Raw genomic sequence first — 21094 nt, 5'->3', positions numbered from 1 at the left:
GAGTTAGGGACCTTGCCCCAGGCCACTCCAAAGTTAACAGGTGACTCCAGATAAGGAACAGCTAGTGAGATCAAGAGAATGTGGTTTGCTGGAAGCTCATCAGATGTAGCTGATCAAATAATTATCAGAACAGAAAATGGCCCATTGGATTTTGCCGTGAGGGTCTGGAGATAGCAGTTTCTGATGGTGTGACAGGGGCTTGTCTGTATCTACTATGATAATCGCTTACTGGGCTCCTGGCTTTGTTCTTTGCAGTCCCACAGTTTATTCTCAACACACATAGCGACTTTTTAAAATATATTGGTCATGTCACTCCTCTGCTCAAAATGGCTCCCCATTTAACAAAAATCAAAGATACAAAAATAAAATGGCTTGGCAACTCTCTATACAAATCTAGCACATTTTATTTAACAAAAATAAAATGGCTTGGCAACTCTCTATACAAATCTAGCACATTTTACTCTGATTTCTATTATGACCGCCACTAATTTCTCATTTAATTGTAGCAACTAGCCTCCTGATACTCTTTGAAAATGCCTGGGGCCATGTCACTGCTTCAGGGTCTCAATACAGTCTGTCCTCTGAAGCATCCTGCCCTGTGTTCTTATATGCTGGCTAACGCCCTTGTCTTTTTCAGGTGTTTGCTGATATTCTGTTACTTTCTCAGTGTGGCCTACCTTAGCTACATTATTTAAAGTCGAAGTCCCCCTCTACCTCCTCCCTACCCCCCCCATAGTTTTGCTTTTCCTTTTCCTCCTTCTCTGATATTCTCTGATAGCACTTACTATACCACTTTTTCACATTCTGATGAATATAATTTTTTTCAGTCAATTGTGTATTATGCTCCATTTGAATGTCAACTCCATGAAGGTTGGAGTTTTTGTCTTTTTTACTGATATATTCTATGTTTAGAATAGAATGTAGCACATGGTAAATGATTGATAAATATTACCCAAAGTAACAAAGGTGAATTAAGTTACTCTTTTCAAAAGTCACTAATTACTGGAACACTTGCCAATCAGGCAAATACTATTTTGTAGGAATTAGATGATGTTAACTTAGCCTAATAATTAGCTCCTTGCCTCTCTGATTCTTTTATTCAGTTTTTCCTGAGTTTTTATATGCTTAGGGGAAGCTCAGTGAATACTTGTCTCCTGCATTGCAAACACTGCAGCTGGCATCTGTGAGTCATAGGCCCCCATAGGAGAGAGACACAAGTATACCAACTGTTGTAGCAGTGTGACTAGGTGTAAAAAGGAATAATTATGTTACTTAAATGGAGGGTTTTGATGATCCATCTGACGCGGACACGTGTGGTGTGGACGTGGAGTAACACCACAAAGAAGCATATGAAATTAAAGGGCTGGTATACTCACAGGTCCTAGAGAGGGACATGCATGTCATGCTGTGCTGGGTCCACATGGGAGGAGCCAGGGAGCCGGGAGAGAGAGAGCGAGGACATGTGGTCAGGTGCCTTTGGGGGTCAGGGAAGGATACACACACAAAAGCGTGAGAGGGTTTCATTGGTGCGTTGAATGTCACTGAGTCCCAGAATGAGAGGGCAAGAAGGGGAACTTGTGGCAGGGACCAGCCACATCAGCGTGGTGCACGCTGTCTCCTGGGCTGGTGCTCACAGTCTGTGGGTGTGGATGCTGCGGCATTGGGAAAATATAGTTTTAAAAATGTACAGTTCACTGGGCGGTGTTAGCAATAAATGCACAGGTCTTTGGGTCCACACAGAAGAGGAGCCCTGGCATTCTGTAAATGTCTGTTTCAGGCTGAACACTCTGTCCCATAGGTATTACTGCAAAACGTATGTAAACACGCAGCGGGGAGTCTGTCTCCTGTCTTCCATCTCTGTGAATATCAGATGTCTTCCTTACATCACTGTCAGAGCCGGAGGAGTGTGTACTGTCCCTTGCCAGCTCCTCCCACTCACCTGTGGCTTGCATGGATCCCATAATGTTTTTAATCAGTCTCGCTAAGTACTTCCTGCAGGGAAAATGAATAGTGACGAGAAGTAATCTTGCCGCTGCTCTACTCTGAAAAACTCAGCGACTGATTTACAGGTACTGCTTATTCATCATGATATCCCAGGGTGAAAGAGGGGGGTACATTTCAGCCTTAAAGGTTATGGGATCCCTCAAGGCTTAGAGTATAGTAATGAGAAATTGAGAACCTGAAAACGGGATTCCTCAGACTGAATAGCGAATCAACTGTTGTATCATCAGGCTTTGCTTCTGATGTGAATGTAAGATTATGCGGATCGGAATGTGCCAGTGTGCTTTTTACTGGAGCCTTAGAACTGTCTCCCCTTTAAATTTCATATGCAATTTCATGTCTTTCTCTTCAGTTAAAAGCAAATTCTCTTTAGTTTTTTTCTGAGATCCTGTATAATTTTGAGGCCTTTCCTCACTGGTTGGGTATGGCTTCATTAACAATCTCCTGAACAGGAATAGAAGCCATTTTCCTGACTTGATACCCCAAACAAAAGGTGTATATTTGGCAGTTTTGAGCCTAATTGCTGAACAATTTACCTCTTTCCTCTGAAGTTACAGAGGTCCCTGCCTTTGCCTGTGTATTCAAAGTAATACAGGCTTGCTAGGGCGTGCGGTCTTCTGGGCCCCGAATCTAACAGAGTTCTAGAAAGATCTCCAAAGTTAGTATTAAGTCTTATAGATGTGAGGTGTACCTATCTTAAAATAATACTCTAGCTTTGATACGAAACATCTTATTCAAAGTAAAAATTTCCATTCTCTCTACACTCTGAAAAGGTCAGAAACAGGAAACTCATTCTAAACTTCTAGGTTCTTCTCTTTAATTTACTTTTCATGTTTTTATGGAATCTCATTCTGCTTTTTATAGTCCTTCAATATGGCAGTTAATCTAGTTCTTCCTTAGGCTGACCAATCCTTTCTTGCAGTGTCTTCACTTGTTCATCAAACACTGGAACGTCTTATATGGGTTAGGCACTGCGCTGGCCACCGGGGCGTCTTATATGGGTTAGGCACTGCGCTGGCCACCGGGGCCATAACCAAGGCCAGACAAACGCTGTCCTTGGCTTCCTGGAGCTTCTGTCACTTATTGTTCCTCTAGGCATGGGACAGGTAATATTGGTGCCAGGGTAATGTTGTTCTGTAAAATCACACTGTCTTTATGGACTAAATATTATCTATACTTTTTAAAATGTGCTATTTTAAAACCTAGAAACTAAATATTTCTATTTTTAAATAATTTCTGGTTTATTTCAGATGGAATGATTATTCCTGTTAGTTTTTATTATATACAAGGTTTTCTTACAATATTTTAATTAAGCCTTTCAGTCTTTCCTCTTTCATGATCAATATATTACCTTTTACTATGCCGATACACTGACTGTAAGATGAGGCTGACCAGAGAGAAAGCAGGGCCTCTTTCTTTCATTCTTCTTGGGACCATGGCCTAATACTTGATGCAGAAGGAGACTGTTACTGCACCCCTTCACTTCCTGCAGCCCACGCTTACCCAGCGTCTCATGTATAAGTAAAGCATCACAGTAATTTTATATGTAAATATCCTGGAAGTGTATTTTCAGCAACAGGGAAACATTGAAATTAACTATCCTCTAATCATAGGAAATACTCTCTTTCAAGTGGTAAATGAAAAAAGTAACATGAAACTACATGTAACAATAACAAAAGTATTAATAGTAATGTAAATGTAGTATCAAAAATAATTAGAAGAGTGGCAAACATTTTTTAAACAATCAGTATGTTATAAACATGTTCTGAATGCTTTATGCTTATTAACTCATGTGATTACCTCATTTATTCCCCATGACAATCTTTCAGTTGGCCATTATTCATTTTTTTACATATGAACATTAAATTGAGGTACAGATTGTTTAGCAACTTGCTAAGTTCGATAAAAAAGGCAGTAAGAAACTTGCATTCTAGTGGGGTGACAGGTCTGTAGAACAGGCCAGCGTCGTGTGCTGGGTGTTAGGACAGTGCCCACAGGTGGTGCCGTGGGCGGGAGAGGCGTCAACTGCGAAGCCGGGGCGAGGGCGGGGTAGGGGGCAGTGCCACACGGAGGGGACACGTAAACAGCTTTAAAGGAAGAGCTGGCTGGTATTCCAGGTGAACAGGCAGGTGGGGAAAATGTAAAATTTGTACTTGAAAGAGTTGGTCTTGAAACCTGACCGCGGCACTCACAGATTGTGACCTTGAACAAGTGACTTAATACCTTCATCTGAACAACAGAAATGGTACCTAGTGTTGATGGCCTATCAGATAGAATGTAATCTCGAAAGCTCTATTTATGGGTTTGATGCTGCTCAATTATTTAAAATTCTTTAAACCTGTGACGCTCCGCTTCCCTTTGCCTCACCTAGGTGGACGTGATAGTGACACTGGGAGGGCTCACTGGGCGCTTCGACCAGATCATGGCCTCCGTGAGCACCTTGTTCCAAGCTCCTCGCATCACTCCGTCGCCGGTTATAATCATCCAAGAGGAATCGCTCATCTACCTGCTCCAGCCAGTAAGTGCAGACCCAGCCTAACATCAGCGCTTAGCTTCCCCTGCCCCACTGACACTGGGGCAGACAGGAGAAAAGGGCAGACAGGAGAAAAGGCCAGCCCGTTCCTGTCCTTGAACCATGAGTGAAGTTAGCTGTCTGCTTACTTATGTTGACTTCCGTCTGCTGCCTCTGGTCACTGTAGAGGAGCCTCAAAGTTTTCATTTTAGGGCACCCAGGGGGAAAAATTTCTGTGACTTTTAACTGAATTGACTAAGAGTTAAATTTAGAACTTTTGCATTTTGAGCAACCGAATGAGAGAAAAACTCAACAGAGGAAACGCAAAGCTTGGCAGATATTTCAAATGGAATTCTCATGTATTTTCAGTGCTGTCATTATAATTGGAAATTGGATTTGCTTTTCTCAAGCACTCAAACTCTTTAGCTTTTACTGTTCATAAATTGCCTGCTTATTTCAGTGCCTCAGAATAAATATATATAATGATGATGTCATTTATGTCCAATAAGAGACATCAAGGAAATATTCTATCAGCGTAGTGCTTAGAACAGAATTCTCATTAATTAAACACATTTTATAAGGTTGACAGGTGAATTTCAGTTTGGAAAATAATCGCTTGGTAATATTTTTTTAAAGACAGCGGACAGGTTTTTTCTCCTTTTTCACCTTTCATGGTAGTTTTGCTCTGTTCCGTCTGCTGTCCATCATCTCTAGCGTGTCAGTGGCTAAAATTTATTGTTTGGTTAATATAGTGGGTGTAATATATGCTCAGCATTGTTCATCCACTTTTGCTTGTTTTTTTCTGGCTCTAGCTATTTGATTTCTGGAGCATTGCCTGTAAGATGTGGAAGGGGAACTAAAGAATTCAGTTTTCAAACACCATACTGTCCATTTCTGTAGTCTGCAAACAGTTATAGAGTGCAGCTACCTAACTGTTGTACTGCTAGGCAGTTGAGGATTAAAAAAAAAAAAAAAAGTAACATACAATCTTTGCTCTCTAGTCCATGTCCAGTGAAGCAGACATTTATAAAAAATAAATATAAAGCAAGGTTAAGACTAGTTAATACTAGATAACTGGTTGGTGATCTAGTTAGGAAGAGCCTTGAATTCTACACACTGGAGTGTGAACTCTTTTGCCATAGGGTATAAGAAGTCATTAAAAGACCTCAGGTAATAGTTTGACATGCGCAGATGTGCTTCTCGGATTTCTAATTATTTGTTTGTTAAATGCCTGTAATTTCCCAACAATTTCCGAAGTTTGAAATTTTCTGCCATTGCGATGCATCGAGCTTTCTTTATTATATTGAACTGATACGATTGCCGTAGGGGTCAACCGTAACTTGTCTCTTTGTAGATACTCTGGTTAATAGATAACTAGACAGCTAACCACGCAGCACAATAATTTTTAAAAAGTAAAATTGGAGGATTAACTAAGTCCACATGTGAAAAACGACGTTTGTTCTTTCGATCTTTTTATTTTCGGTGTTCTGCACCTTCAGCGTAATGTGCATGATTATGGACTTCCTAAGACGTGTTCAGCTTGGGAGTCGCTGGGTTTCCCCCATCCGCAGATCACTGTCATCAGTTTGGAAAACTCAGCCTTTATGTTTTCCAGTATCGTGTCACCCTATTCTCTTTGTCCATTCTTCTGCGACTCCAACTAAACAAATATGAGATCCTCTAATCGTATCATATAGATCTCAGACATTTCTTTCATATTCTCTGTCTTAATCTCTCTGGGCTACATTCCGAAATTCTTCATCCCTTCTGTCTTCCACTTCACTCCTCCACTTCACCTGTGTCTATTTTGCTGCTAAATCCATCCATTTTTTAATTCCTGCCATGATTCTTCTTTCTTACATGCTTACTCTTTATTCACATTTTCAAGACTCTTTCTTAAAATATAATTGCCATATTTATTTTATGGTCTAGAATAATTCTAACATCTGTGGTCTTTATGAATCAGCTGTCTTTTATGTTTAATCTTCCTTCTGTGTTTTGTTTTTGGCCATAACCTCAGATTTCCAGGAGCTTTACCTTGGGAATTATTTGAAATACAAGCTAAAAGTGATTTCAAGGAGAACCGAGAATGGACTCCTTGCCCAGTTATCTGTAGGCATTAATAACTTAGGTATCTATTTCGTTTGAGACGTTGGATGTGTAGGTGGAATGAATTTTGAAGGTAATTCTGCTGTGAGTTTGACTTCTGGTTACAAACCCTCAGAGGAGACTTGTTCTGTCTTTTCAACTAAAGAGAGCGAGGTTTGGTTGGGCAGTTCCCTCACAGTCCGGCAGGAGTGTTATTTATATTTCTCTCTCCACCAAGAGTCTCGCTTCATATGGTACAATGACACAGCTCTTGTCCCACTATATTTCCTCTTCCGTGGAGTTAGTGGACTCGGATGCAAATAGCAAACTCTGAAAAACAAGTCACGATCCAATTATTCATAAACAGTGTGTATCTCAGTGGCCAGATGTGTGTGTATAAAAATATATACTCTCCATAATATTATTTTCAAATAAGATAGACCTTGGCTACACTTTAAGGATATATCACACCTTACTGTACCCATAAATTAAACCAAGTGACGCTGAAGGTTCAACTGTAACAAAATCTGCATACAACAAGAATCTTTATCATTTAAGCCAATTAAATGAGATTATCATTGAGCTTTGCTAAAATACTTATAAAGTGGTAAAATTCAATATAAATGTTATTGTGAGTGTTATTTTTGAGGACATTATTTTCTAGAATTGGTTCTATAATTATAGGTTGCATGAAATTGAAGATAATAGCAGGAGAAATGAGACATCTTATGAGAACTGTTTGGCTGATAAATGTTTTCATGCTGTGTCTGCTACAGGACCATGAAGTGGCTGGCATAACCCTAGACCAGTGGTCTAAATGTGCTTAATCTTTCTAAAAAAGCTTCCCTATCTGCAGATGCTCTTAGTTTTTCTGTAATGTTCTGTGTTTCTTTCAGAGAGTCTTCATGTGAGGCTCTCATGAGACCATGTTGTATAAATACGTAATCGTCCTCCATTCATTAGAGTCCCTGTGTGAGTCATTTGGGATTCACCTGCGTGTCTCGTAGCAAAAGCCACTTAAAGTCATTTGGGTTGTTGCAGCTTCAAGTCTTTCATCTCTGTTCTCTTTTCAGTTCCCTTTCTGTGACTTATTTTTCTTCATTACAAATTGGGTTTTAAAACAAGGAGAAAATAGTATAGTTCTGGGTTTATATTAAATATGGGAAAATGTTTAGAATTTTTTAGCTGATTGTCTTTTTAGTATATAAAGGCTTTTGTGTTGTGTTTTGCTATATTTTTCTATGATTCAAATGTCGTTAGGAACGAAAACCTCAGTAGGCAGCATTTACTTTGAAGGACTGTTTAATCTGCCATTTTTAAATAGACCATTAAAAATGGAATGCCTTATAGCTCCTCCCTTAAAAGAAAGCATCCATCCTTTACTTCCAAAAATGTGTTCTTAATAAGATATATGGCCTTTTATTAGCAGGAGATTTTTTGACATTAATGAGAGACATTTTAGACATGAACACCACTGATGTCAGTTGCCAGTTAGGCCATATCCCTTATGAAGACAGTCCCGTGTTTGCCACGCCAGCCGTGCAGAGTGTGGATGGCTCCTGGTTTCACATACATACGTTCTCATTTTCTGGACAGTGCTTCTCAGGAGTCCAGCAACATTAGCTTCTGTACACTGAGCATAAATTATCTTCTATCTGCAAGTTTTATGGCAGTTGGTAATACAAGTTAATAGGATTGATGACCAAGAAATTAGACGTCCAAGAGTTAGTAAGGCATGCATTTTACATCCCCCTGAGCCTTGTTCAGTGATTCCTGTTCAGGATTTCGGTATCGGAGGTAGCAGAGTCGTGTTACAGGACAGACTTCGTCCGTCTTTATCTCACTGAACAAACTTCTAAATACGTTGTAGATATTCTTTCTTCCCCGTTTTCTTTTTGTTTTTTTTTTTTTCCTCTCAAGAGATCAATTAGTTACTATGTAAATTCCTGACATTTTATATATTATACATCTGTAATGCTGATAGTAGAGAGGATAGAAATACATTAATAGTCTGATAGAAAGGGGCTGAATATTCATGATGCAGACTCGGCCTGTGCAATGGTTTCTCCTGAGAACTGAGGGGTTGGGTCTGCCTGGCCACACGTGCTCTCGTCCGGTACAGTCTCGTCAGTGACAGCACTAGAGGCGTGGTTCTCAGAGTGACACGGACTGAGGGGACAGGGGCTTCTCGATTCTAACAATAATGACACATTTCTCCGAAACAGCCTTTATTCTTCCTCTCTGTCTTCTTCTCCTATGTATTTTTTGTTCTCGCTTGGCCTTTTAGAATCTCAAGTATAAACTATGTAGTAGCCCACGACCACTAAACGTTAGTGTAAATAGCATAAAGATGTAAAGATCATTTTATAGATGAGCATTTGTAAGGACTTCAAGTGATTTGTCCAATGTTATACTTAGTAATTCTTTGAAAAAAAAATTATGCTGAAAATGAAGTAGATCTCATGCAGTGAGAGTCTAAAAAAAAAAAAAAAAAAATTACCAGTCACTTTATAAATGTCCTGCCACACTGAACTCACAACCTCTCTTTCCTCTTCTATATGGAAGTGGACTTGTAAGTGTGGATGCAAAGAAGAGATGATGGCGTTTGTTAGGATGTGTACTCAAGGTCTTCACTGGAGGAGCACAGGGAGGAATCAAAGTGGTGACTAGGACCCTGGATTAGGCAACCGGGTGCTGTCATTCTCCGAGATAGAAAATGTGAAAACAAATCAAAATTTGAAGGTGGTCAGCTGACTTTGGGATATAAAGAGATTAACCTCGATGGCAGATGGTAGAACGAACCCTACGGGCTACCTTAAAGAGAAGAAATAGAACTAGAAAGAGCGATGTCACTGAAACCAAGGTGGTTTAGAGATTGAAGAGGCAAAGGAGTGATCAGCTACTATGTCGAGAATAAAAAAGATGCAATGAGTCATCAGCCAGGAAGAAACTTGATAAGGTACAGTTTTCATGGCACGATGTGTGTAGAAACCAGATTACTATGAGTCGAGTATTAATTGAGCAAGGAGTTAGAAATACCTTTTCATGCATTACTGTTTACCCTTTTGTATTGTTTCCTTAAAGCAGTTGAATTTCGGAGACTAATCTGGGAACTAGTGATGGCTTATGAAATTACTTGGGTGATATCATTTTCCAAGATAAAAGCAAAAACAGAACAAGAACATTTCTGTTGGGGATTGTGCCTTTCTTTCTTTCCCAGTACGACCAGGCTCGCAGCCGCCGAGCCGCCCGTGTGTAAGGTGGCTTGCACACTTGCGGTCACAAACTGTGCCACTCTACACCGACAAAGTGCTTTTCAACCTATTTTAAATCCACATCCTCAGAAGGGTCCCTTGTCCCACCCCCAGCTCCACAGTCCTGACGGGTGCTCCCCACTCCCTCCCTGCACTCCTGGTCCAGGCATGAGGCGTTTCTGGTCTGTCTGCTCCATGTTACGTGGCCTCCGGCCTCCGGCAACTGTTTCAGCTCCCGTTTTCCAGACTGATTACGCCTGTCCTTTGCTCTGCATATCTGATCCCAAACTTGATCTCTGCCCAAAATATGTTTTTGTTTAAGTCAATCTCTTCTAAAGCCCTACTCAAAATTTCTGTCTTCTATACAGAATTTCCAAATAAACCCCTTTAAACTTTCTTCATTTGGATTATGTTCATCACTTTTTAAAATCTTTTTTTTCTCCTATGGGCCTCAGTCTATCTATAAAACAAAATTTAATAAGATAACTTTTCTTATTTTCTAAACCTTAAAACATATAATTGCATATTTTTGATTTAAAAAAATGAAATAATGATCACAATTCATCCAGTACTAGCCAAATCCAAATAAATAGGATGTTTTAGATGATCTAAATGTGTTATTTCTGTTATCGAAAGTATTCATATTGCCTCCTCTTGTGATGCCTGGGTGTCCCAGGTTGGGAGTCAGAAGCTGTGACTTAGTCCCCTTATTTCCCTTATTTGGCAGGTGCTTTCTTTCTGGTTTGCTAGAAGCTCGTTTGGGGGAGTGATAGCTTCTTCTAGGGGCTCTTGAGCAAATAAGTGAGGGTGGCGGTGGCAGGAGTCGTAGGTTTTAAAGCGACCTGGATATAATGAACTCTCAAGGGAAAAAGTGTCAAATAACAATGCTGACACCCTCCACTCACTCACACAGCATTCAAGTTTTTGACCTTAAAGAAGTCTTTCACCCAGGGAGGTTTATAGAAAGATGCCCATCAGCAAAAAGCTGCGGTGATCAGTCAGTGATGCCAAAGTAGCAGGTGAGGAAACATCAAATTCAGTCTCCATGGAAACCATTTAAAAACTTACTTGAAATTGGCCTTTCATTTCCAGCCGTGAGTGACAGAGAATCGGTTTTGGAGACTTGGTGCGATCCGTAAGAGTCCTATGTGCAGGTGAAGCAGTGGAAAAGACAGGCATCAGCATTTATCTGAGCTCTGTCATCATAATTTATCATAATCCAATTCTAGACAAAGTAATAGAATAGTGGATACTGGATGTCACCTTTTCCTTTATCTACCCCCACCCTCCCCGGCCTCTGGCAAGGACACAAGTACACTCTCATGTATACTTAGTTCAACTGAGCATTGCTTCAGCATCTTTTTTTGATTGAAAACAAAAGATTGCCAATGCTGTATCAATGATCTGTGAAGTGATCTGAGTGTCACCAGCAGGGACGTGAAATGAACCTCTGGGAAGATCGGCATAAGTGAAAGTCTCTGTATAAAGAGCTTCGTGCAGCTCCAGCTGGGTTGTATTACTTCCAACCCAATTAAGATTCCTTCCCCTCTCTAAACATGCGAACTGTTTGTTTATTTGTTCCAAAAGTGATAAAAACTGAAAGCAAAAAAAAAGTGGAAAATTTATATAAATATATTTAAGCTAGGAGGGCTGAAATATGAGGACACTTATTCAAACTATACATTCACCCTGGATATTTTGAAGTTCTTCCAAGGAGTATTGTAAGGTTTCTCACCCATGTACAGATACACACATACATACAACACATGTAATATGTATGTGCATGCACATGTGTACACACACACACACACGCACACACACCCCAAGAATCTCAGCTCTTCTAATCTTACTGAGAGGAAGGAAAGTAAGCTATCTCTCAGGTCTTTTGTGGAGGATTTTTTTTGGAAACCATTATTCCATAAAGTTGTCTTTTAAGAACTCCACTTAGTCCTTCATAACTGTCATGATTGGAATTACGACGTTTGACTTGATGCATATGGAATAGGTTAACAATGAAATCTATAAAAATGCATCAAAGCCAGAAACAAAGTTAGCAAAGCAGAGTATAAACCAAGGTTATCGATACACACATAGATTGATTGATTGATTGGCAGAGCATAGAATTAGACGGCCCCGGTTTCTGAAGGAGACTGAGATACAGCAAGTATGATATCAAGTAGAGAGGACAGCCCAAATGTCAGAGACATACTGAATATTAATGCCAGTGGCATCGCTTGAGAGGCATGCTTGAATTATAAAATACCCTCTGTACCTGAAAGGCTGGAAGATTACCAAAAATAACATTTTTAGAGTTACACAGCACTTTTTAGTTGATAAAGTGCCTTCATCGTGGTCCCCCCCGATTCTCAGCGGCCCTGTTAAGCAAGCCGTCAGTCCCTCATTCCTGTTTCCCAGATGAGGACCCTGCACGGGACAGCAGTGTGCGTGCACAGTGAATCCATGACCGGGCCAGGGTGTTCCCGTCCTGCTCCTGCGCCTGGCGCTTTGTGTCGTCCGTTAGAATCCATGCTTACCCTAGACATCGTCGCCCCTGGTGGAAGGAATCAAAAGAATGAAGGGTGAGGGACCCGTGTCAGGGATCTTCTCTGCCGAGACGGGTTCTCTCGGGGATGTGCAGTGAAATCATCTGCATGGCTTTTTTCCCTTCCTCAATCAACTTTTTTATTATTATGCAAATGTCATCTATTCAGAGAATTTGGAGAATAGTATAATGAACAACATATTCAAGCTGACTATTTTTAATTTTTTTAAACATTTTATCAAGAAGGCTCTGTCAGTCTAGGTAGAAACGTATTTTGGAGGGTAACCCCTTGACAGTAAATCACGGATATCACCTCACATTATTCTAAACATTTCAACGTGGGAAATGATATTTAGAAACCAAAATCCAGGTTATCAGTGTGCTTACTGCTGCTGTGGTGGCTTCGCTTCTAGACTTTTTCAGTGAAGAGAACTAGGAAACAAAAAGGTGTTTGCGTATAAATCACGAGTTCATACTGAACTCATTTTGAATTCAGTTTTACTATACAGTTTTAAAACTTTTTATTTTATATATTTTTTTACTCCTAAAAAAATCTGATGTGAAATAACTTACTTGTTTTATACCATAATGTATAGTCACTAGCTTCAAAATTATAGCACCAGTTTTCTTGCTGATAGTATAACTACTGAGTGAAATTTGAAGTTTCTTCTCAGGTGTTCACTCTTTAAATTGCATCCCAGTCAGGGCATTCTATCTAAAATTTGTCATTTCAAACATTAAATTTTGTTCTTTCTGCTGTTATGCTACTAATGTAACTATTAGGTTCATTTGTTATAGTTTAAAGTTATAAAACTATTTTTTTTAATTATGATTTTGAAGTAATTGCGTAGTTCAAGAGGCAAAGCTTGATAAAATGACGTCCTCGGGAGAGGTCTCATTTCCATTCCTATCCCCCTCACCAATAAAAACAACAGATAAGTACATGTTTTCTCATTTTCCCTTCTTTATGCAGAATTTAGCATGTTGTGTACGTCTGTACCCTTTTTTTACCTAGTAGTATATTTTGGAGACCACTCTATTCGGCAAGAGAGATTATCCTCATTCTATGGCTGCTTAGTGCCTACTGTAGGGATGTATCTCAGTGTACCCTAGTTTTTCTGTGGCAGTGTTTTGAAAGAACACACTGCAAATTCAGACCAGGCAGTTCTTTGAATGTTGGTCATGTGTATTTTGAAAATGATTCTCAAGTAATTTTATGCAAGTTCATATTAGAGACATGAGTTGCTTTCAAAACTCCTTATGAGATGGAGACACTATGACCCAATTTTAAAGATAAGCGAAGTAGGTCTTAAAAAGATGAATTGACTTGTCCAGGGTTATTCCACTAGTTAACAGTGAAGCCACATTCCACATGCTTGTCACACTGACCCTTTAGCTCTCTCCACTCCATGGTTCTGTTTCCAGTTACATGATTCATGAGCTCGGTATGAGGCCATTTAGTGTAGAAGCAACAATTTTAAAAGGGAAACTCATTAAGGAAGCGTAAACTATAAAGACCACATAATTCTTCTATAACAGAGAATTAGGCTCCACTGCCACCTTTTATAGAATATAGATAAATTTTTAAAAAATAAGTGGACATAATCAGTTTTTTTTATCAACGAGGAAGAATATTCTATTGTAGCTAAGATAGTAATGATAATAAACCAGAGTCTTTTTTTTTTTTTGGAAAAAGTCATGTTGATAGAGAAGCCTCAAAACTGAGTAATTGTGTATACATTGGCCTTTTCAACTGTCTGATAATAGGAAGCCAATTCCACTCTCAACCAGAAGTCCTCAAGGTAAAAGACAGAGTATGTGACATCGGTTTCATTTTATCTGGCAAGTGTAGTGTACAGGAGTGTGGCTTATGGGACAGTGGCGATTTATTTTCTCCTGGATGAAGCTGGCCTGTTAGAAGAAGTGGGCACCTTTTGAAATTTTGATAATGGTAATTGCCAAGCTATGAATAGAGCTTAATTTTTTTTTTCTGAGCATATTTCACACTATATTTCCAGGAGCAGAGCAAGTCTTATGAAAAATAAAAGGACTTAGACAATTTTATGTGCTCATTCAAATAAGGATTTATTGGTATCATATTTTGCAGATCAGTAAGTTACTCTTGAAGAGCTAATAATATCTTCACTAAACAGATCATTATTTCACATAAGATAAGTTCAGTATTACAGATCTATTACAGACCGTGATGGAAGCCGAAGCGGCACGTAGCTTACTGTAGGCAGGTGGTGGAAGGAGGCCATGTCTGAACTGTCTCAGAGGCAGGCAGACGACTGGAGGTTACTAAGAGAGATGGGGTCACAAGACGACTGGAGGGGACGTTGTGAGCAAAGTTGGGCAGCAAAGAAACTGAACTGTATTAGGGAGATCTGAGGAAAGCCCAGTGTTTCTGGGAGAGACAATAAAGGAAATGGCATTGGAAGAGCTGGGAGAGCTAGGCAGAGAAGCAGTTCGTGATTGCCTCCTACGCCGTGCGAAGGCGTTTGGATCTTAATCCTTTGCAGTTAGGTGAATGCTTTGTAACTCGGGCGAGGTCACGAGCCTGTTTGAGAATCTGAAGAAAAGTATGAATCTTCCCTCCAGAAAAATATACATTTATATAGACACTAGAATTTTAAAATAGAATTTTAAGAGTTTGTAGGAGTCTATCCATGGAGTTCCACATGGGAACCGACTGTTTCTGACAAGAAATTCCGTACCCTGTTCTCTCTCTTACCAGTGAGCAGAAGAGGTTTACTTGTGTTCGTAGTATGTAGGAGTTTCCCATTGAGTTGTTAGCAGAAATTACCCAATGCAGGGCAGCCAAGTTCTTCAGTAACGAAAGTTACGGGAGTGGCCAGTACTGAGGCTCACCATGTGCCCCGTCCTTTTCCAAGTGAAAGTTTCTTTTGTTTTTATTTTTTTGTGGACTTGTATAACAACCTCACAACAGCTCTATAAAAATATATTATTCTCCTTATTTCTCAGATGAGATAACTGAAGCTCTAGGTCTTATTTACAGCTAGAAAGATGCAGAGCTAGGACATACCCTGGCATTCTGCTCACACATGTACTGCTCCATACTCCGATAAATTACTATATTACACACCCCCTGAGAAAAACAAATGGAGGCTATTTTCAATGATTTAAAAAAAAAACAACCCGAGAATGATTGGCCATAGATACAGCTCAGTTTGAAGACCTTATGTTCTGTTCATTGAGCTTACGTCTCAGATACAAAGATGTCTAACCCTGCAAGCACTAGTTCATTGAGCCACGTTTGTAACACGATTTTGAATAGTGTTAAATATGGCTAAGAGACTTAGCAGCAACACTTAATACTGCATATTGTCCAGTAGGCTGCCATAGAAAAAATTTCATTTCTAAAGCCAAATAGTGCATAATTCTTTAAAACCATCTTATCTTTAACACACATCATTTAAAACAATTCTATGAGCCAAATTTTAACTTACTACTTAGGCTAAAAACGCTGATGAGCAATATTATAAAAATAAATGAATGTTACAAATCTTATCCTCCATTCCTTTTATCTACAGTGCTTTTTACCTGAAGAATTGCATTTATATCTAAAATAGAAAGAAATTTATTATGCCAGGATCCTTTTGAAGAGGAGTCACACTCGAAAGGAAAACATGCAGATTCATTAGGGAACTGGAAGGAGAATGTATATCCTCATTAATTAAAGAATAGATGTTTAAGGAGCGAGTGTATGAAGAAGCAGTGTCGGTGTATTATCCTATGGTTTGTTCTGAAAAATTTTAATTATTCAAGACAGACTTATGTGTTGTCTAGGGGCTTCTGTCTCTGAGTGGGAGGATTCAGTCTTGGCTGTAGTGTGTACTGACTGTGGCTCCTGGGGATTTTCTGAGTCAATTTCTTCATCTGTTACTAGAATGATAATGCACATGATTTGCATGAAAATTAAAATATTTAAGGCCAGGTATACGAAATTAATTTTTGTTTTGTTCGTGTTTGATTTCTTTCCTTTGGGCTTCAAGTGGAAAGGGTTTGATTTGAATATAATTTGAATTAATCATATTCCTTATTTCATAGCACATTATCATTATTGGTCAGTTTGTTTCATTATTTGATTGGATTTGTTGATTCAAATCTCATTCCCCTCTAGGACTGCCTTCCATCACATAAGGAACCATCCTAATATAATTTATCTTTTGTTCTGTTTTACAAAATGTGTATTGTTTTTATGACCATTTAAAAGATATTTTTGTTAATATCTCTAAAAGAAAGGGACTCTTGAACCCATAATTACAGTGCCATTATCACATCTAAATGAAGTAAAACATTAATATGATCAAGTGTTTACATTTTGTCCATTGTTTTAAGATATTTTTACAGTTTGTTTTATGATTAGAGATTCAAACAAGGTTCATACATTGCAAGTGGGTCACATGTTTGTTGTTTTTTTAATCAGTAGGTCTGTCTCTGTCTCCATTGTTTTTTCCTTCTTCCTCCTGTTCTTTCCCTCACCCCCTCAACATTTTTGTTGAAAAAACTTTATCATTCATTGTATGGAATTTTCACAGTCTGTGTTCATTGCATGGCCTTAGAGGCATTAAATACTTTCTATGTTACTTTTATTTTTGTAATTTGTAGTTAACTCTAGAGCTATGATCAGAACAATTTTAAAAAACTGGAGAGGGGTCACTTCTGGAATAGGTGACATCACATCATAACATTTGGTTGTTTCTCTGTTGTGATATTAACAGCCATTGATTATCATTTGCCTCCATGAATTTAATAGTGGTTGCTCAACGCTAACACTAAAGTATTCTACCATTATTACTTCATTTATTGCTTGGAAAACCTGTAGTTTTAGACTTACAGATTAGATTGGGCAGATAGTACTGAGAGCTCCCATACATGTCCTACACAAGGAGAAGCTTCCCTCAGATTAGTTACTAAATTCTCCTGCGGAATAGTTTGTAAAGGAAGAAAGGATGCACACTTAATTCTTTTTTCTTTAATTTGTATTTATCAAAGTAATGAGTTAGTTCCCTGGCTTTTTTCAATGCTGATCAATCAGTTTTCTTTAAGCTCGTGGTTTTACGCATACTGGATATGTAGAATCAGTCCATTCTGCTTATCGTCTTTAATGCTACTCAGAGTGTCCTGTATTTGGCCAATGGGGGCGTATGCAGTGGCACTGAATCCTTCTGACTGGGGCGCAGTCGTCTTGTTTCCTGTTTCCACAGCTTTTTTCCCCACTCGTCGAGACTCTCTCCAGAGGGCCCTGTGGTAGGAAATCCTATTTGGAGACCATATCTAGGCATGAGGGTAATCTTAGAGCTGCTAAGTTGATTCAGTAGACAAAGCTAGGATTTTTTTTTTTAAGATAACATGAGTTCATACTTGTATTACACTTCCCATTCAAACTCAATAGTGATCTTTTAATGAGCAAAGTTTTAAAATTTTGAAGTCCACTTTATTATCTCTTTCATTATGGATCATGCTTTTGATGTTTTACCTAAGAAATCTTTATCTAAACTAAGGTTACAAAGGTTTCCCCGTATGTTTTGTCTTAGAGGTTTTATAGTTTTAGGTTTTACATCTAGATCTCTGTGACATTTTGATTTAATGTTCGTGCACAGTGCGAGGTGTGGATTGATGTTCATTTACTTGCATGTGGGTATCAATTGTTCTGGCACCACTTAAGCCTCTTCCCTCCCCCACTGAATTGCCTTTGCATCTTAGTCAAAAATCACTTATCCATGTGTATGTGGATCTGTTTCTAGCCTCTCCGATACATTCCGCTGATGGTTTAGTCTGCCTTCAAGCCAGTACTACTGTGATGTGATTATGTCAACTGGAATGAAGAGTCTTCTGCGTGTGTTTTTGCTTTTTTGCCAGTGTGTCTTTTGGATAGAGCCCTAGAACGTTTCTTCCAAACGGTCCGCCGTAGGGTCGTATGGAACAATGATAAGCATACCTGTTTTCCCTTAGCCTTAGCATGCCGATAGGTGAGATATTGTATCTTAGAATGATTTTAATTTACATTTTTCTTATAAAGGAGATGGAACATATTTTTTATTTTAAAAGCTGTACACATTCTTTTTCTCTGGACAGCTCATTTTTTTCTATAAAGTTATTGGTCTCTTTTCCTTCTCTATCATTAGAAGCTCTTTATATACTAGCAATATCACCCCCTTTGTAATGTAAATTGCATATACTTTTTTGTTTTTCTTATTTTTTATTTTGGGGGTATATTTGTATGCACTTACTTTGCATAAATACTCTTTACCTTTTCCTTATTAGCTTTATATGTAATTGTACATTTTTTAGTAATAGGCTTATTTTTAAGAATAGTTTTAGACTTACAGATTAGATTGGGCAAATAGTACTGAGAGCTCCCATACATGTCCTCCTGACCCCCACACATAGCACCCCTACTATTACTAGCCTGTTAGTATGGTACATTTGTCACAATTGATGAACCAATATTGATTCACTGTTGTTAACTTAAAGTTCATAGTTTATTCATATGTCCCTACTTTTTAATCTAATGTCCTTTTTCTGTTCTAGGACCCCACCGAGGATCCCATATTACATTTAGATGTTATGTCTCCTTAGGCTTCTCTTAGTTACGACGTTTTCTCAGACTTTCCTTATTTTTGCTAACCTCGACAGTTTTGAGGAATACGAGTCAGACATATTATGGGATGTCCCTCTATTGGAATTTGTCTGACCTTTTTTTCATGATTACACTAGGTTAAGTGTTTTACAGAGTGAGATAGAGTTGAAGTGATGTTTTTATCACATCATATCAAGGGTACTTATCCCTGAGGAGCAGAGAGCTACACTGCCCCGCATTGGCGGGGAGTAGTCACATAATTTATTTGGAATTCTTCCACATGGAAGATTTATCTCTTTTTTTCCCATTTAAAAACGGATTCAATAATTTTATCAGATTGAACTAATGAATATTTATTTTATACTTTGAATTGTATTTTCATATTACTTTATTTGGTTGTAGAAATGGTTCCAAATTTGGCCACTGGGAGCTCTTTCACTGGGCTCCTGTGCTCTGTGTGTGTGTGTGTGTGTGTGTGTGTGTCCCACACACACATTCGTGTGCACAAGCTTCTTTCTACTGCAGAATGTCCCAGGCTCATATCTCATATTTCCTGCCCCAAAGTTCTGTTTCCTTTTGTTGGAAAATGATATTAGAAACCAAGATCTCAATGCTAGGTGGGCTTATTGCTACTTGGGTGTCTTTTTTTTAGGACCTCTCAGCGAAGAAATAAGATGTGTGTGCTAACCTGTGTATATATACCCATATTTATACATATTTCTATATGTAATCACCTACACTTAAATTAAACATGGCTGATGTTTCTAACTCTAATCCATTACCACATGAGTCATTCTAACTAATTCCTCCTTGCTTGTCTACAGTCTTCCCCTCGACAGTGAGAAACCTGGATCCCACCATCTGTCATTCATTTACTTATTTAGTTCCATTATACATGTATAGCAGTGTTACAACTGTTAACTTGTGCCCTTGTAGAAAACAACTTTATCACCTAAAGTACAGCACTCATACGCAGACTATGGTTTTTCCAGACTCCGTTTGTTTCCACAGTTCCTTAGGTTCGCACCTTTTGTCCTGCTCCCTTCGTTGAGGTTGTTTAATATATTTTCCTCTTGTCACAGTCTGCATTTTTCCCCAGGATTCCCTTAATATTTTAAACTTGTGTGCAATAAAGTTCATTCTTTGTGTTGTAAAGTTACGTGGGTTTTGACAAACCCACACTGTCACGCATCCACCTTTATAGCATCACGCAGTGTAGTTTCCCCATCCTGACAATGCCCTGAGCTTCACCTGTTCATCGCTCCCCACCTTCCCCGTAACCTTGTAAACGTTCATCCTTTTACCGTGTCTACAGTTCTGCCTTTTTCCGGGTGTTACGTGATTGAAATCATACAGTGTGTGGTCTTTTCAGACTGACTTATTTTGCTTGGCAATGTGCATTTATTTACGCTTCCTCCATATATTTTTTTATTTACCTTTTTTTACTCAGCATTATATTTTTAAGATCCATCTGTGTTGCTGTTTATACATTGATTCTTTTCCTTTTTCAAAGCACTATGTGTTGCATATCTAGTATATTTTTGTATATTGCCCATCTACCCTCTGGATGATAAACACCAAATTGCTTCCAAACCTTGCATGCCCGCCACCACCACAGATAATGTTGCAGTGACTCCCCTCACATGTATGCCTTTATGGACCTGTGTGAGCTTTACTTTGACATATATGTAGCTAGACAGGAAATTGCTAGACCATAGGGTATATGTTTACTTTAGTGCCAGGCTGTTCCCTAGAATGGTTTTACCAGACCAGCAGTGTGTGATGTTTTTTAAAATTGTGTTTAAAAAGTTATCCCCATATTTCCACTAACACGTCACGTTATCCACATCTGTAGATATAAATTATATGGGAATCAAGTGATAGCTAATTGTGTTCATTTGTATTTCTATAATTATTGATGAGTCTGAGCATCTCTTCATGTGCTTGTTAATCTTTACTCATTTTTTCTGTTGAGAATACCGTCAACTTTTTATTGCTGATTTGCAGGTGTTCCTCATATTATTTTAAAGATGAATTCCCTGCTAGTTTTGAACATTACAAAATATTGTCTTCTCATTACATCATCCGTC

At 38.7% G+C, this 21094-nt stretch overlaps 1 protein-coding gene across 1 annotated transcript in view; it reads left to right on the top strand.

The window, feature by feature from the left end:
• The window catches only part of TPK1 (thiamin pyrophosphokinase 1), a 233342-nt gene that overhangs the window by 118798 nt on the left and 93450 nt on the right, over window positions 1-21094 (top strand). Inside the window, exon 6 of the mRNA XM_011365531.2 lies at window positions 4373-4519. Within this exon, the coding sequence (XP_011363833.2) occupies window positions 4373-4519 (147 nt within the window). The remainder of the gene's footprint in view (window positions 1-4372; window positions 4520-21094) is intronic.

This window comes from Pteropus vampyrus, unplaced genomic scaffold (genome assembly GCF_000151845.1).
Source record: "Pteropus vampyrus isolate Shadow unplaced genomic scaffold, Pvam_2.0 Scaffold112, whole genome shotgun sequence".
In the NCBI taxonomy this organism is placed as follows: domain Eukaryota; kingdom Metazoa; phylum Chordata; class Mammalia; order Chiroptera; family Pteropodidae; genus Pteropus; species Pteropus vampyrus.
The sequence above is the reverse complement of the archived record's forward strand: the minus strand, read 5'-3'. Positions and strand labels throughout refer to the sequence as shown.